Raw genomic sequence first — 17468 nt, 5'->3', positions numbered from 1 at the left:
ATGTTCCTGGGAGGGCAGCACTGGATGGGGGGGCGGGAGAAGGGGGCTCCCCTGGCCTGGCTGCTCCCTGTGAGTGAACAGCCCTCAAGACTCAGCATCCCATTGTCCCTGTCTGGCCCCAACCCCGCCTCAGGCCGCCCTGGCCAGGCCACTGTCTCAAGGCCTTTATTTTTAAAATCCCTGCGGTGTTCCCACCCCAAACCAAAGGAGCAGTGCCAGCTGCAGATCCGCCTGCGGCCTCGGCTCAGGGCCCAGAGGCGCCGGGGGTGGGGCATCCGGCCACCCTGCAGCTGCCGCTGCAACTCTGGGAGGGCTACTAGACCAGCCAGCATGCCCAAGCAGAAGGAGGCCCTGGGATGCCCCCCAACACTGGGCCAAAGGTTAACCCAGAAACCCACTAGGGTAGCTAGGGACCAGATTTGCATGTGGAATCCAGTGGCTTGTTCTGTAAAGCAAATCTTTGTTTCCCCACCTTCCACCAAATACGTGCACAGCACCTACTGTGTGTCAAGAGGGAGGCAGGGGCTCGACCTTGTGGCAGGTGGGGCCTGCAGAGGATGCAGGCGATGCAGTTTTGGGGCACTTCTGGAAAGAGCCCGTGCCTGGCTCCATTCCTTCTGGACTGTATGGCCTGGGGCAAATCATTTGGCTTCTCTGAGCCTCAGGCTCCTCCCCTGTCAGATGGGACAATGACAGCTACCATGGAAGGCTGGGGTCCATCTCCAGACCCAGCAGTGAACAAGGTAGACAGTCATGGTCCCTGCCCTCACAGAGCCTAATGTCCAGGGGGAAGGTGATTCCTTCCCCCACCACCATGAACAAGGTCATGGCAGTCACAAAAGGCAGAGTGGAAGGGAGGGTGGCAGTGGGTAAGGGGTGTGGGAAAAACTAATTTAGATGAGTGGTCTGGTAGGTGACATTTGAGCTGAGAGGGAGCCAGCCTTTCACTCACCTGGGGTAAGAGTTTTCTGGGCAGAAGGAATAGCAGTGCAAAGGTCCTGAGGCTGAGGGGCAGGTGAGGGGGACCTGAGATAATGGGTATGGAAAGACTCTGTAAACTCTCCAGGGCTATGAACTTGGAAGAAGTGGTTACTATTGCTATTGTCACTATGTCAAGTCTAGGGAGGAGACAGGGATGTCATGCCACAGCTGAGAGCTGCCCCTGCATCCCTTCCGGTTCACTTACTCCACCTTGAGAATGCGCAGCTGGCCGCCCAGCGGATGTGCCTGGGTCCTTGAACTACAAAGGGCGTTCACTCTGGCCCAACTTGTTTTCTCCTTTGATCCTCCCGACAGCTATGAGGTAGGGCTGGCAAGGCTTATTATCATTGTGTCCATTTGATGGTCAGGGAAACTGAGGCAGAGGTGGACACAGGATGGTGACAGTGGCTTGCTGAGATCACCTAGCTCAGTGATGGCAGAGCTGAGCCACAAGCCCAAGTAGCTGGGTTCCCAAGCTGGTCCATCCCCCTGCCTTGCCCCAGCATCTGGCCCAGCACCCACAAACTAGCACACAGACTCCACCAGGAGGTGCCAGCCACCCCCCAGGCTCCAGCCCGAGAAGAATGCAGCCTGACCCTCCCCGCGGGAGCGCTGGCCAGCAGGCTTTGGCAGGAGAGAGGCCGGCTGAGTCAACAAGAGGCTGGCAGGGGCTCAAGCTGCCCACCGAGGTGGAGTCAGAGACCTAGAAGGGGCTGTCCACTCCCCACCCCTCACTCTTACTCTCCGTGAGACCCTCCCTCCTGCTTGTCAGGGGGCCTGCCAGCCCAGTTAACCCCTGCAGGCCCGACCGGGGAACGGCCTAGTGAGAATCAATGGGTCAATCACCCTGCAGAAAGGTGCTGTGGGACCTCAGATAAGTCACTTCACCTCTTTTGGCTGGTTTCCTCAGCTGTGAGATCCTCTTCGTACCCATGAGGATGTTGTTGGACTCTTTATGAATTAACAAAGATTACTCTGCACATAAAACTGTTCAAGCCATCACATTTCGTCTCTGCGAGCTGGGGTGCAAATTCCTGAATCCAAAGGCATTGCTAGGGGCTGAGCATGAGTGCTCGCTGTGATGTGACTGTTCAGTTCCTGAAACAACTCCACAAAGTACAAGGAGCCTGAACACCTGCAATAATTATGTTATTGTAAAGCTCCTTTCCTGGGCATCTTCTTTGATCACCAGCATTACTGTTCCCATTTCACAGATGAGAAAACTGAGGCACAGGGAGACTACGGAACTTAGTAAAGATTCACAGCTGCATGGGACTAGTTGGAGCGAGGTCTTCTGACTCTTTGGCAAACATTTGGAAGGGAGAACACTGGGGGCACCTTTGTGCATCCCCAAGTGGAGAGAAGGGCAGTGAGCAGAGGTAACGGGGAGTTGATTTCTGCTCCATTTCAGGGAGGAATACTTGACCGACAGAGCTGTTCTCTTGCAGTGAGCTCCCAGTCACCAAAGAGGTAAGTAGAAGCAACATTCAGGGCAGCTTCCGGGCAACTCCGGCCCCAGGAGGATGAGTGTGCAGCATGTGAGGTCTCTCCCTACGTCCTTACGCTGAAAGGACAGGGTCCCTTTGTGGTCTCAGAAGGTCCCCTTTTGCCCTCAAGGCAGCAGGGCACTGTGGACACCACAGAGGCTCAAATCCAGTGGGACCACTTCCAAGCTGTGAGAGATTGAGGAAGTAACTTTACCTCCTTGGCCTCAGTCTCCTTATCTGTATAATGGTGTTGTAAGCATTAGGGCAAATGCGAGGAAATCACCAAGCCCAGGGCACAGACTCGCTTCTGGCCCTCAGGAGGTGCTTAATTTCAGCTCCTCTCACTTCTCATCATCCTCCTCTTATCATCAGTCCAGGAAAGGGAGGAAGAAATCAGAAGCTTCTTAGCAGTGCGGCGATGGGGAGCATCATATGAACCCAAGACTCAGAGCCCGGAGCGCCGGGTTCGACTCCCAGATCAACAAACAACAGGCAGAGCCCGTGGGCTGAGGGAAGTTGGTTCCCTCCTCCACCACACAAAGGAGATCATGTACGTAAAAGCCCTTCATCCACTGACGTGGGCCAGCTTTTGTTAGAAGAAAACAGACGCAGACCCAAGCATCCAGGAATGAGCCAGTGGTTGTGGGGCTGAGGGAGGAGCCCCTACCCAACCCAGGCAGGGCCATGTGAAGCCCCAGGGGCTGGGCCAGCCTAGGGCAGGCGATGCTGGAGATGGTCAGGGCAAGGCAGGGCTGGCCTCCGGCCTACGGGCCTATCTCTCAGGCCAGGCTGGACAGCAGAGAATAGGCCATTGTTTCTGCTCCTCAAACACTTTTCCTGTCCCCCTCCCCTGCCCCTCCTCCCTCCGCACCGCCCCCCCCCTTCTCGAGAACAAAGATGTTCTGGAGAAATCCCCCCAACACTGCCCTTCCATCCAGGTTCCTGGCCACCTGGCCCAGCTCTGAAGAACCCAGCCCCATCACCCCTGGGGTGACAAGGTCAGCTGGCTGTGGCCCTTCTGCTGTCCCTCCCCACCCCCTGCACCTACAGGCCCCTCAGAGCCCCACTGCCTGCTCCATCCATCCATCTGACTGTCCTCCTTATGGGTGGGGCTGGAGGAACTGACCCCACATCCTTCCTCAGCCCCTGTCCAACTTCTTGTCCTGTTCTCCAGGAGAAAAGGAGCCTGCGGTGGGGGGAGGGGAAGCCCCCTCCCCCCACTTCCCCTCCCCCATTTCCCTGCGGAGAGTGAACAAGGAACCAGAGCTGAGTTGGCCTGGAAGGCTCTGGCTGAGAAAACTCTTCCATGCGGCCAGCCCTTTTCCCAGAGCCTGGAATTCCAGAGGCGTTTCCGGCCCTGACAGCTGCCTGCCTCTGGGAGCCATGCTCTCCCTGTGGGCCTCACAGTCCCACCCTCTAAAATACCCTTGAGATTAACTCCCCAGTCTGACCCTGCTGCTCCCAAGAACCCACTCACACCCAGGCATCACCTCGAGAAACCGCCAAACAGGGACAGCCAGGGACTAATCTGTCATCACCCAGCCCCCAGGCCGCCTGCCCGCCCCAGGCCAAGCCCTGATGCCCCAGCATCTCAGTCATCACCCCATGGCACATACACCCGTGCCAGGCACACATACTTAGTGCACCCAGCCTGTCTCTCACACCTTCTGGTTTACACAACTTCACACGTCTGCACAGAGCTTCATCCCACCTCCTCCAGGCAGCTTTCCTGGAAGCTCTGCCAAGTCTGCACTCTGTCTGAACCTTAACTCTCTGTGAGTCTGTCTGCTTTGTCCTGTTAGGCCGGCAGCTGGCACACAGTAGGTACCCAACAGATGCTCACTCACACTAAAGGCAGCCGTGGGGTGTGTGGTGGCTGACAAATGCCCACTCCACTGCTGACTCATGGTGCAGCCCTGGCAAGTCCTACCCTCTCTGGGCCTCAGTGTCCCCAGAAGCCCCCTGAGGCCCTGAAACTTCCCACTAAGTGTTGAGTTTTGGGCTCGGGGATAAGAGGAAGGAATAAGGAAGGAAAGACTGAAGGTTCCTTCCAGGAGAGTCTCTAGCCCCTGGCTCCATCAAAGCATGTTCCTGACCTCGAGTTCAGCCAGGAAAAAAAACTTGGGGCCAGGTTGCTGCGGGCCTCTGCTAATGAGAAACCCCAACAGGGATCCCAAGACACCCCAGGGTCTGTGACATCTGACGGCAGCCATTGTTGGGGAAAGGGCAGGGGTTCATCCTAGCCCACGACACAGAGGGTTCTCCCATGCCCCGAGCACAGTGTACAAGCCCTCTCTCCCATCCTCCACAGTAGACCCCCACCCACCCACCTCCAGTTCATCTTCCACCCTCTGGAGAGACCAGCTCTCTCCCCAGCTCCACCTATGGGCAATCTTATCCCAAGACCCAAGACCCAGCTCAAATGCCACCTCCTCCAGGAAGCCTCCCTGCACCTCCTCAGTCTCACTGGCCCCTTCTACCACTATTCTGGCCCTTCAGCCCCACCAACTCCTGGCCTCTGTCTTCCCCACCAGACCAGACAAGTCTCTGAGAGCAGGGACTGCATTCCTTCCTCACCACTGCCTCCTAACAAGGCACCCAGCTCAGGGCCTGGCCCACAACAAGCACTTACTTAATGTTTATTAAATGAAATCACCTCCTGGGAAAAGGGAAATTCTAACAATAGTAATAATAATAGCTACCCTTCTTTGACCATTAACTACAGGTCAGGTAGCGAACTTTACAGCTCATCACAAATGAAGCTCAGGTGAGGAAGCGGCTTGTCCAAGGTCACTCTGCTAGTGTGACGCAAAGCTGGGATTTGAACTCAGGTTTGCCTGATTTGGAAATGCATGCTGGGTCATAGAGGGGAGAGCATGGGGGATGGCCCCCTTGGCCCCGCTGCCAGTCTCCCCAAGCTGGGGGATTAGTCCACAGCAGAAATCACTTGCAGAACCCGACGCTGCCCCCTTCCCTGTGATGCCCAGGTGTGTCTGAGCCCCTGCCACAGCCCGTGGAGAGTGTTCCTGGAGTGGTCCCAGGAGGAGGGTACCTGCCCTCATGGTGGCTGCAGTCCAGCTGGGATGACAAGGACTCCCTTCCAATGCTGGCCGTGACCAGTTGTTCCCCAAGTATGCCAAGAGCACAGACATCACCATCTCACTGGAGAGCCAGCTCATATTGTAATTGATGCCAATATGGAGAATGGACGAGGAGCAGGGGAGAGGCTCACTCTCTAGGAGGGCCTCCAGGAGGAGGTGCCTTCATGGATATTTGCCCAAGGGTGACGCATTGATAAAAGTGAGCGAGGTGTGTGCCTGTGAGAAAGATGAGGACATGCTCAGAAACTCATGATGGTCAGCAGAGGCCAGGGGTGAGTTGATACAAGATCATCATAGGATGGACAGGGAAATGAGTGGGTGAGTTCATGGAGGGACAGGTGGGTCTTAGATGGGCATGGGTCTGGGCAGTGGATCAAGGGATGCTGGATGGATAGAGTGAGGGGTGGTTAAATGGAAGGACGAATGGGTGGGGAGGTGGATGGGAGGATGGGGGACAGACAGATAACGGATAGAGATGTAGGCAGTGGGTCAACTGAGGGGTGAGTAAGTAGGTAGGTGATGGGATGGGTGTGGGTAGTAGGGATGGGTAAATTGGTGGGTAAGTGGAGGGGTAGAAGGGTGGGTAGATGGATGGATAGGAGTATGGGTGGTGGGTAGATGGATGGACCAGTGGGTGCTCAAGAAATAGAGGACTAGGAAGACCGATCAATGGGACACAGAACAGATGCATAAACTAACCAAAAGCCAAGCCAGACTTTGGGATGGAAAGGATGCGTGCTTCTTAGGGAGGGGCTGGGGTGGGGGCTGATAGATGTGGCCAAGCCAACTCACTCCGCTCTAGGATCCCACACTCCAAACTTCACTGGAGCCTGGTGGGCAGCCACTGGCATTCCTGGGTCCCCAAAGGGGAAGAATCCCTCTTTAGCTGTGCCCTGCCCCCTCCACCCTAACTTCATAGAGGACTCCCTGGCCAGAAACTGCCTCCTTCCCATAAGCCCCATGCCTCAGCCCACCCTGTCTGCAGGGGTGAGTTGAGGGAGCAGCTGAGCTCTGTGATTATGGCCCTTGGGGGCCTGGCTCCTCAGGACTGGGGAGGAGATGGGCCTCCTGAACTCCAGGCAGCCAGTCCCACCTAGCAGCTCCCAGTCCCCAGCTGGGAGGCATTTGTTCTGCATTCTGCACGGTGATTACAGTTCTGCCAGGGTTAACTCCTGCGATCCTGGGCACAGCTTCTCCACAAGAGAAGAAATGGGACCACAAGAAATTGGGAAAGGAGAAAACCATGGAAAGTGGGGAGGGCCTATCCCTGCCTCTTTCACAAGGATGTCAGACCCCTCTCTTTCTTCCATTTTCCAGAAGGAAAAGCTGATCCTTAAATCAGAAGTAGAGCCAGATACATGAATGCAGCCTACAAGGAGAGGAACTTCTATCTGGAGAGAGGCTTCAAATGAAGGGAGAGCGCCTCCCAGCCTCAGTTTACCCATCTGTAAAATGGGACACAGAATTCCTGACTCACAATGAGCTAGCAGAGGCAAAGCGCCTGGTGCATTGCAGGAAGCTTCTCAACCACTGGTTATTCCCTGCCTGCCCAAGCCCAGAGCTAAAGAGGTCGGACGGTGTGTGTGATGGGTTATAACCACTCCCATTAACACTGCTTTCTCGGCCATTTCTCTGGGGCTCACAGCAAATAGTAAATAGCTACAAGCAGCAAACTTCCACACTGGTATTACACCCATTTTACAAACAAGAAAATTGAGGCTTAGAGAGGCCAAGTGCCTTGCCCTAGGTCATAGGGACGCCAATGGGCCACAACTTGGGTTCAGCACCTCTGACATCACACCAAACCACTTCCTTTGCCAGCTGCTCTAGGGACCCTCTGACTAGAGTGATCTGTAATTTATTGTCTAACCAGGTCCCCTTTGAGATTAGAAGGGCTATTAATGACACTGGGACAGTCGGCGTCATCTGGGGCTGTCCTGGGCAAGCCGGGAAGTATGGCCACCCTGCCACAGTTGGAGGCTTTGGGAAAGTCACTTCACTTCTCTGCAAAATGGACATGATGGCAGTGTTGTCCCTACAGGGATCTCATGAGGATTAAACATGATGAATCGTGTGAGGGGCTACAGGACCCAGTGCGCATCAGATGCTCAGTAAGTGTAGGTTATTACTACCGCTGTTCATGGTAACAGCCCTGCCTCCATCTCTGTTCTTCCTGGCCATCCTTGGCTCACAGCAAGAGCTTCCAAATGCTCATCCGATCACGCTGCCTGCTGGCTTCCAATCCCTGCCTTGGTGAGGTGGGACACCCGGCCCAAGGTTAAACCCTCAATGCCTGGCCCAGCCCCTTGCTTGTGCCCCCCATCCAGGCATGTCAGAGGCAACCCCCTTCCTCGTCACCCAAGTTCTTCAGGGCCTCTGAGACTACTCCCATTTCTCCCCTAGGCAAAGCATCTCCAAGCCTGACCCCAGAGAAAGTGCTGACTGACTGGAGTCAATCCTATTATTGAACCAATTGAGGATGTGCTGGAATTCTTTATATCTGTTTCCCCACCTGTCCAGCTGGGGAAATACCCACCTCCCTCAGTGGCCAACATGAGGATTCAGGGAGCCAGTGAGAGAGGCACTGTGCTCTGTGAACAGCAAAAACCTTGACTCTTCCACGTGTGTGTAAATATGGCTCCTTGTCCTCCAGCCACTCCTGCTTCCTCCAAGCGGACCCTTAGCTTCCAAGCCTACTCATGCTGTCTCTCGACAGGCGTGTGAACATTTCCACTGCCCTTCCCTCTGTCTGTGTGTCCTTAACAACTTAACTCAGGTACCACCTCTTCTAGGACCCCTTGCTGAACCCCACCCCTGCCCTGCAGGCTGTGTTAGGAATCTCTGGATGCAAGGACAGCCCCCCAGGTCTTCCTGCCTGTCTTCAGGGGGCTCACAGTTCAAGGAGAGCAACGGAAGAGGTCAGCATGAGGCAGGGATCAGAGATCTATCTCCCCTCCTTGAGGATGGCACCGGGTCCTAAGGCATGGCTGACTCCCTGCCCCTCATGGGTGGGATTGAGGGGTGCTCAATAAAGCTTTCAGAACTTATCCACCTGAGCTGTGACCTCATGGACTAGTTCAGCAAGCCTCCCAGGCGCTGACACAGCAGAGAATACTTAACAACATTACATCTGATGCCTGCTGTTACGATTTCATTTTACAGATGGGAAAACCGAGGCACAGAAAGGATAAGCAGTGACCAGGGCAGGATGAGAAGCCAGTCTGTTGGGTTCCAGGGTCTACAGCCCTGACTACCACACCACTCTACCAGTGGTCCGTCAGTGGACTGCACCCCAGTCTGGCTCAAGTCTGTGTCCTGGCACCCGCAGGGTCTGTACTGGAGTGAAAGGCATGGGGGGGTGAGGAGAAAGGGAGTGGGCACCCAGCTTGTAGACCTTAAGGTCTAAGCCGGTCTCTACCTTTCGAGGCCTCGGGGATCCGGCTTCCCGGTTCCTCAAACTCCCGCAGGGAGCGCACCCAGAGGTTTCAGGTCGGGGCGCCCCAAGGCCACGCGGGGAGCCAACAGGAGAGGGCTTGGGAGCCAGGGACCCGGGTCGCCTCGACCCCGGCAGCCCGCAGTTTCCCCGCCTCCCCCTGCCCGGGGCAGCGGGCAAGAACCCAACCCGGCGCCCCCGCCGCTCCCCCTCCAGCTCTTGCCGCGGCCGTTCGGTGCCCGGGACGGGGGCCCGGCCCCGCCCGCGGGCGGGAGGGGAGAGGCGGGAGGAGGGCGCGCGCCCACACCCCGCCCCCGCCCCCGGAGCCAGCCCGCGGAGCCCGCGGCCAGGGCGGCGCAGACCGGCCCAGCCACTCGCCGGGGCTGCGCGCCGGGACGCTCTGCCGCCGCCGCCGCCGCCGCCGCCGCGTCCGCCCTGCACCCCCAGCTCCAGGGGCTCGCGGAGAGAAGGTAACAGCGAGCCGGCCCGGGGGTCGTGGGCCCGGGGCGGGCGTGGACGCCGGCAGGGGATCCCAGCGCCCGCGAGGACTTGGCACCCTCCTAGGCTCCCGGGGCCAGGGGCAGGGGAGGGGGGCCAGCCTGCCAAAGGCGCCCCGGGTGCCATCGGGCAGGGCCCGAGCGCTGGCCTCGGGAGCCGCGCGCGGGCGCTCCAAGTTTTCGGGTTGTTTTGCAATGTTCCTGGCGGGCGAAGCGGGGCAGAGAATTGGAAGGTAAAACGGGTTGCGGGAGGAGGGGGCGAGCCGAGGGCCGTCTACGCTCCTTCCTGCCCTGGGAAAGGAAGGGAAGGAACGGGGAGGGGGCTATGTGTCGGAATGTCGGGCCCCTTGGCGAGGCCCGCGCGGAGAGCGGGAAGTGGGGGGAACCGCTGGGGAGATGGACCAGGCACCCTGCCCCCTCCCCAGCCGCCGCATTCCAGGCCGGAGCAGCGGGTGAGGTCATCCCGTCCGGTTCCCCTCGAGCCAAGGCAGCCGACTGCCCCCTTCCCCGCGGAGCGACCCTCCACATTCTAACCGCATGTCTCCCAGAGGGAATGTTTTCCGGCTAAAATCTTTCCCGGACTTCCAATCCCAACTGCCCTCGAGCTTGTTCTATTCTGGCTAAGCCATTCAAGACCCGAGAAGTTTGAAGTCCATTTTCTGGACCGAGAAACTGAGGCTCAGATTGGCGAAGACGCTGGCTCAGAGGCCATAGCTGCAGGAAGCGCGGCGCAGGGACTGGAACCCAGGACTCGGGGAGACTCTGCCGAAAGCCAGTCAGCCTGCTCAGTCAGCCTCAGCCAGAGGCTGATTTGGTGCCAGCTTGGAGTGTTGGGTCAAGAAACACCTCCCCCATGTCCCCTTCCTGCCTTGTGGCCCATAGTGTGCCCTCCTACTGTCCCCCTTGGAGTCCTGAGAACAGGGTCTGCGCTGAGACTGCACACAGCTCGCTACCCTCGAAAGAGGCCCCAGTTTCCCCTTCTTGAAGCCGCTGGACTTTGAGGGGCATGGGAACGTAGCCCTCAGGGAGTTAACCCCTTATTCCAGAGGCCAGAGCAGCTCTAACCAAGACAAGGTCCCGCTGTCCTGGTCCTGGGTAGGGGTGGTGTCACCCCTTGCGAAAGGGGGCCTGTGTGCAGCGAGTGGCCTCCAGGATTCCAGGTGGTGCCGATAGCGGTCACCGCAGCCTGCAGGTAGCCCCAAGTGAGTTTTAGGTGCGGTGTCCCATCTCAGCCTTCCTTCTGCCCCATCCCCACGAGGCGGTCAGACAGCCCTTGGCCTCCTCCGACCGCACGTGCCTGCACAGCGGCCCCTGTTGGCCTCTCTGAATGCATGGTCCCGCTTCCGGCCCCGGACTTTGTCCTTGTGGTCATTACTGCTATTGAGTAAGCTCCTACCAAGTACCCAGGCCTGACTATTCTCTACAGGGTAGACACGAGGGCTCCTGGGACACTGAGGCTGCACAGTGGCCACTCTAGCTCAGGTCACAGGCACTGAATCTGCAGAGCTGAGTCTCCTGCCTCCCAGGCCTGCCCTTTCTGTGCTCAGCCTCCCAGCATCCGCCACAAGGCCTCCAACAACTCTTCCCTGCGCCACTGTAGTCTTCACCCACTCCCCTGGCATTTCTATTGATGTTGGTAGAATCCTGAGGAGATACCCAGACACACCACTTTTTTTGCTTTCTGACCTGGGGCAAGTCAGTCCCCTTTCTGTGCCTCATTTTTTCCATCTATAAAATGGGTGTTCATGAGCATTAGCACATAGTGGGCTGGTGGGGGAGATAGGCCGTGTTCCTGGACAACCAGAGCCCTGTTTACTCCAGGGCCAGGTGGAGCATACCTGAAAACCAGCAATACCCTATGGTCAGTGCCAAGTGCCAAATAGCTGCCATCAAGTGTCCCCAGAATGATAGTAGCATAAGGATGTTAGGTTTGAACCCAGCTTCAGGATCCATGGGTTGAATTATAGCATCTTCCACTCTTAAAACTCCCCTGGGAGAGGACCAGCCTTTGGTCCTGGTCTTGTTTTCCACGTGGGAAAACAGATCCCCAGGAGCAGTGCCCTGCCCTCGGCCCCACAGCTCTGCAGGTCTCTCTACAGCAGTGGGCAGGGTGGAGATCTTTTGGAGGTGCCCAGAGGCATTTGGAGGTGAGATCACCACAAGATTGGGGCAGAAGCTGGTCTCCTAAGTCAAAGTGGCCATGGGGTTTGGGTCTGGGCCGGAACCCCTTTTGCTGAGAAAGGAGGGGCTGCTTCAAGAAGAAAGGGAGTTGGGGGCTGGGGAGACATGAGTGTGGCCACAAAGCAGACACAGTGACCCCTTCTTGTGACATTTCAGAATGACCTCCCCCCCTGGAAAATTCATTCCTCATCTCTGCAGAGGTACCCATGCCAGGTACCTGCCGCGTGACTTTGGCCAAGTTCCTTCTCTCCAAGCCTTGGCTCTTCCTATAAAATGGGCTTTTCGGGGCTGCTGGAGAATCAGATGACATCATGTAATGACCAGCCAACTGCAGAGCACTTCATAACTTCAGCAAACATTCCACAAGGACGTCTCCGTGCTGGGGGTGCCAGGGAAAGAGATGATTCAACCACCACCGCCACCCCCCCCCAGATGGGGAGGAGTTAGGGTTAGGGGTGGATCAGATGGTGGGAAGGGAAGAGAATGTAGTCAAGAAAACAAAGCAAGCTTTGTTTTATTGCCTTCTTTGTTTTTATCTTGTTATTTAACCTATTTTGAATTTCAAATAACATTTGAAGGGCAATATTGAGATTTTTATGCTTGGAGGTGGCAGCGAAATTTAAAAAAAAAAAACAAAACAAAAAATGTTGGCACTCAGATCTAGGCAATCTCCTTAAGGATCATTATCAACTTTTATCAGCTGAGGTCCAGGCCTGTGGAGGTAGGTGACTTACCCAAGGTCACACTGTGAGGCCACTGAATCCTCCACCTCCCCTCACTTGGAAGGTGGCAAGAGGTAAGCCTTTGGCATAAAGTATCGCAAAGAACTCCTGTGATTAAACTCGTATTGATTTGGCACTTGCGGTGTGCAGAGCCCAAGCCGAGTGCTGGGAGGGAGGGAGGAAGCAGGGAAATCCAGGCGGCTGCCCCACCCTCAGAGTGCGTTGCTGACCTAGGGAGACAAGCCTGGGCCCCAGTAAGTCTATGTGAGTCAGAAGCTCCGAGTTCAAGTTTCTGCTAGCTCTCTTGATGTGATTGTGGACAAGTGTGGCCCCTCTGGGCCACCGGGAAACCAGGTGTGGGACCATAGGCTCATAGATGTCCCCCAGCCTATACTTTCTATGATGCTAGACAGGTTGGGGTCGGAACAAGAGAAGCTTAGAGAAGGCTGGGACCGGGGAGGGAGTGTGGGCGAGAGATCAGGAGGGGAGGGACCAGGCAAGGAACAGCTTTTGGCACCAGCTGAGCTTTTTCTAAAACTTGTTCCCTGGTGACAAGGCCTTTTACATCAATTTGAAAAACGATGATAATGTTCTTTTCCTACGGGCCTTCTCAGAGCCTTGAATATGCTCAGGCATGTAGTAGACAGCTGGAAAAACCACTTTTGACCACAGGAGCCTTTTTCCAGGAAGCACCTTGAAGGTGAAGGGTTCTGAGGAACCTCTGCACGGGCTGTTTACACAGCAGTTCACAAAGCCTTCCCTGTGCAACCCCCCCTCCTGGCCTCTGACTGGAAGACAGTTTACCCCACAGAGAAGGGAGGGGACTTAACTCAACCCACCAGCAGGAGGTAGTGTAGCTTGAGGCTCCTGGGCTCTGGGTTTGGGGGCCCTGCTTCACCGTGGCCTTCTGTGTACCTGCCGGCGAGTCTCTTCACCTCTTTTTGTGTCAGTTTCTACTAATATAGAGCCTCGCTCGGGGCTGCTGTCTGGGTGAAATGAGTGATGAATGTAAGCCATTGGCACTTAGTAGGTGCTTTATTGATGGGCCCTGTATAATGACCATTCATACTTTTTACCCCTACACATCTGCAGCACACAGCTCTGAATTTTTTTGTGCTCCCTTGCAGTCTATACCTGTTCAAAGGCAACCACAATTCTGATTTCTATCACTGTTATTTCTGTTCTGCCTGTTCTTAAATTGCCAGTCCATGGAGTCATGCAGCATGTCCTCTGCGGGTCTGCTCAGCATTTTGACCGTGATCCCCATCATTTGTTCTCTTTAGGTGTTATTATTTGGACCCAGGATGCCCCTAGGCTCACCCCTACTTTTTTCTCTTTCTTTTAGGTCTACATTTGAGGCACTTCTCTGGTCTTGGACAGAACATTGACAGCTACTTCCACGGGGCTGGGAGACAGGCCTCAGGGAGAGACGAGCCATGGACCCCCCACAGCTTCAGCAATTGGGGGCAGCACCATAGGCGAGCAGACGGGCAGCCTCAGCCCACCCCCTTCCGCGCCACGCAGGAGGGAGCTGAGAAGTGGACCCTCAGCCCAGGCCACCACCCTCTTCCCCAGGCCCCCGGTGGGCATGGACCAGCAACTGTGAACAGCCAGAGCCAATGCCGGGCCCCCAGGGGGGCGGAGGAGCCCCAGCCATGAACCTGGGCAAGCTCTCACCCGTGGGCTGGGTGTCCAGCTCACAGGGGAAGAGGCGGCTGACTGCAGACATGATCAGCCCCCCACTGGGGGACTTCCGCCACACCATGCACGTGGGCCGTGGTGGGGATGTCTTCGGTGACACCTCCTTCCTCAGCAACCACGGTGGCAGCTCCGGGGGCACCCACCGCTCACCCCGCAGCTTCCTGGCCAAGAAGCTACAGTTGATGCGGAGGGTGGGGGCACCGCCCCGGAGGATGGCTTCCCCACCTGCGCCCTCACCTGCTCCACCCGCCATTTCCCCCATCATCAAGAACGCCATCTCTCTGCCGCAGCTCAACCAGGCCGCCTATGACAGCCTCGTGGTGGGCAAGCTCAGCTTTGACCGCAGCCCTGCCAGCTCAACGGATGGCCACTCCGGTTACGGTGAGAGCCTGGGCTATTTGCCTGTTTTTCAGATGCGGAGGTCCAGAGGGTTCGATGGGTCAGCCAAGCCTTCAAGTGAGCTCTTTTCTCCATAGTAATTTGGTCTCCACGGAGGTCAGGCCCAAACCCCAGACCATGGATGGGGAGGGGGTTACTGGGTGAGAACCAGCTCACTCCCCAAAACACACTGAGATTGAGAGGTGAGGAGATGAGGTTTGAGTTCTGCCTGCCCCTAAGTTACCTCCCCATCTCAGGGCCCTCGGCTGGGCCAGCCCCCTTCTTCTAGCCCCCTTCAATGGAAGCAGCCCCCTTGTGTCAGAATGATGTAGTAGAGAGACTAAGAACCAGGGCTCTGGATTCAAATCCTGGTTCTGCCTGATTTCCAGTGACCTCTGTAAGGTCAAGTCCTGCCTGTATAAGGGGTCCCTTAGGGTCATTGCTAAGTTTCAGTGAGGTGATACACATATCATATGTGGCCCAGAATCTGGCACATAGTAGGTGCTCAGGGTACGGGAGCTGTTGCTGTGTTGTTATTTGAACAGAGGTTCCTGTAACTTGACAAACTTGGAAAAACCACTCACATGGACAGAAGCCAGAGCCTTCCTGCCAGGGTGGGGCGTGGCAAGTGCCGCCTTGGCTCCTCCTCTGGACAGCTCACCTGGGAACCAGAGCCCCTGCTGCCACCTGGTGGCCATTCCCTGCACTGCGGCTTTGCCCCTCCACCAGAGGCTTCCTCCAATGCTCCATCTCCAGGGGGTGCTACCCACAACCCCCAAAGGGCTGGTCCACACTCCCCCTCACTGTGTCTCAGGCCTAGTTGTCCTGGAGCCAGGGGCTGGGACAAAGGACCTTTGGAGGGCGTCTGCCTGTCCTTTTGGTCTGTTATTTCTATGCAGTCTGATCCTAGCTGCTGGTTCCATCCCTGTGCCCACAAACCAGCCCATGTGCTGTGGCTTCACCTGCAGCCCTCAGCCACTGTCATGGCAGGGGACCAGGGGTCATGGCCAAGTTTAAAGTTGGGGCTGAGAGTCAGGAGAGTTGAGCTTCAGGCTTGGCTTCAGCCTATCAGACCCTGGCCCTGGGCAAGCCCTTCCCCTCATCCCAAACTGAGTCTCACTTTCTTCACTTGCAAAATGGGAATGAGAATTACGTCAATTTCCAGGGTTGACAGGAGGATCACACATGAGAGGACGGGGTTCACCGTACTGGAAAAATGGGAGAAACCGAGCCCAGAGCAGGGAGTGGCTTACTAAAGGCCACATCGCAAGCTGGGATTGGTCCTGGCTCTCCCTTCCCCAATTCCTGGTTTGGGACCCCAGCCATGACCCTGGTCCCTGTTTCTCTTCTAGGCCTGGACTCTGGTTTCTGCACCATCTCCCGCCTGCCTCGCCCAGAAAAGCCCCGTGACCGAGACCGTGATAGCACCTTCCCCTCTGAGCCTGAGCTTCGCCGCTCTGACTCCCTCCAGTCCTTCCGCCTGGACCTCGACCTTGGGCCCTCTCTCCTCAGTGAGCTGCTGGGGGTCATGAGCCTCTCAGAAGCCTCTGCAGCTGAGACCCCAGCCCCAGCCTCTGCTGCAAATCCCCCAGCCCCTGTCGCAAGCCCCCCAGCCCCTGCCTCAAGCCCACTACCCCCTGGACACTGCCCCAATGGGGTAACCGCTGGGTCAGGCCCAGTGGCTGAGGCGACGGCCAGCCCGCTGGGAGAACGTCCCTGTGCACCTGCTGACGTAGTCCCTGGCAGGCGCTGGGGAGCAGGCTGGGGTGGCAGCCAAAGCAGCCGCCACTACAGTGAGATGGATGCTCGGCGGGAACCGGTGGGGATGCTGCCCCAGTCTCGGGCCTCTTGGGAGAGCCTAGATGAAGAGTGGGGGACAGCCCAGGCAGGTAGCAGGGCCTCTGTGCCCAGCACGGTGCAAGCCAACACCTTCGAGTTTGCTGATGCTGAGGAGGATGATGAGGTCAAGGTGTGAGTGGCTGGGCATGGTCCCAGGACCCTTCCCAGCCTCGGGACACTGCCTAAGAACAGCCCAGGTGCAGAGCCAGCCCCTCACCTGACAGCTGGGTCCTGCCGACAACAGGCAGGAGAACCCAAGTTGTCCCCAGACCCCTCCACACCTCTGCAGGACAGACATGGGAGGGAGGCCAGAGACCAGGCTTGTTCTGGGACCCCGGGATTCCCATGAGCCCTGCAGGACTGATCTGCCTCCCCCCACTGCCACTCTGGACCCAGTGGCCATTCCTTGGCACCCCACCTCCGTGCCACCCCCACTGGCTGGAGGGCCCGGCCTCACAGTGCAGCCTTTGTGCTGGGAGAGCTGCCCTTGCTGGGTGGGGGTGGGGAGCACACCACATAGAGCCTTTGTCTCCTCTCCCAGAGGGGCCACCTGCCCCAGCTCATCCTGGAGCTGCCCTCAGCAGGGTCCCCGCTGCCTCCCTGAGACCCCAGCCCTCCTAAGGCTACTTCCCAGCATTCCCACCGCCACCCCCTCTTGCCCCAGAAGCCTCTGAGGAAACTCAGGTGTGACCTCGGGGAAGGGGGCACTCCCATATTCCTGTGCAACCTGCCTCTGGGTCCTGATTAAAAAAGGCTTTTTTGATAAAAGATGTCCTGCAAAATGCTTGAGGACCTGGGAAACCAGCATCACCGCCACCTGCTTGAATACCCTCAGCACTGGGTTTGGAAAGTCAAGGACTCTCCCACAGGGCCCCCAGTCAGGGGAGAGGCTGAGGCTGGGGGTAATGAGTAACCAGGCTGGAATGAATATTCCTGTGATAAGAGGCCCAGGTGGGAGCCCTTATCTGCAGTTCCGGGCACAGCCCCTGGCCCAGGTGCCGGGAACCATAATCCCACAGGGCAGCTTGGCACTTGCCCCGGTGACAAAGGGGACGGGCAGGCAGAGGTGGTGGCTTAGAGGTGTTCAGGAGCACGTCCCATCCCCCACTGGGCGGTCCTGTGACCTTGTGTCTCCCGGTCTCCCCGTC

General features: G+C 57.2%; 1 protein-coding gene and 1 long non-coding RNA gene across 2 annotated transcripts; both read left to right on the top strand.

The window, feature by feature from the left end:
- Nucleotides 1–1220: 1220 nt before the first annotated feature.
- Nucleotides 1221–8616, top strand: LOC116156494 (uncharacterized). Its single transcript, XR_004140331.2, has 5 exons — nt 1221–1303; nt 2393–2451; nt 2841–3018; nt 7611–7680; nt 7973–8616. It is a non-coding gene; the product is annotated as an uncharacterized LOC116156494 (long non-coding RNA).
- Nucleotides 8617–9377: 761 nt separating this feature from the next.
- On the top strand, nt 9378–17088 carry CDC42EP1 (CDC42 effector protein 1). Its single transcript, XM_031463228.2, has 3 exons — nt 9378–9472; nt 13748–14484; nt 15834–17088. The coding sequence occupies exons 2-3, from the start codon at nt 14022–14024 to the stop codon at nt 16454–16456; spliced, it is 1086 nt and encodes a 361-aa protein (XP_031319088.1). The 5' UTR covers nt 9378–9472; nt 13748–14021; the 3' UTR covers nt 16457–17088.
- The last annotated feature ends 380 nt before the right edge of the window (nt 17089–17468 follow it).

The sequence above is a fragment of the Camelus dromedarius genome, chromosome 11, assembly GCF_036321535.1.
Source record: "Camelus dromedarius isolate mCamDro1 chromosome 11, mCamDro1.pat, whole genome shotgun sequence".
Taxonomy (NCBI): Eukaryota; Metazoa; Chordata; class Mammalia; order Artiodactyla; family Camelidae; genus Camelus; species Camelus dromedarius.
Note: the sequence above shows the minus strand (reverse complement) of the source record. Positions and strands in the feature narration are given on the sequence as shown.

What these genes read in the sequence shown, in the direction of transcription:
- CDC42EP1 (XM_031463228.2), top strand. Translation starts at nt 14,022, where the DNA reads ATGCCGGGCCCCCAGGGGGGCGGAGGAGCCCCAGCCATGAACCTGGGC. An exon ending in GGATGGCCACTCCGGTTACG is followed by an intron (nt 14,485 to 15,833) that starts GTGAGAGCCTGG and finishes TTTCTCTTCTAG; the next exon opens with GCCTGGACTCTGGTTTCTGC.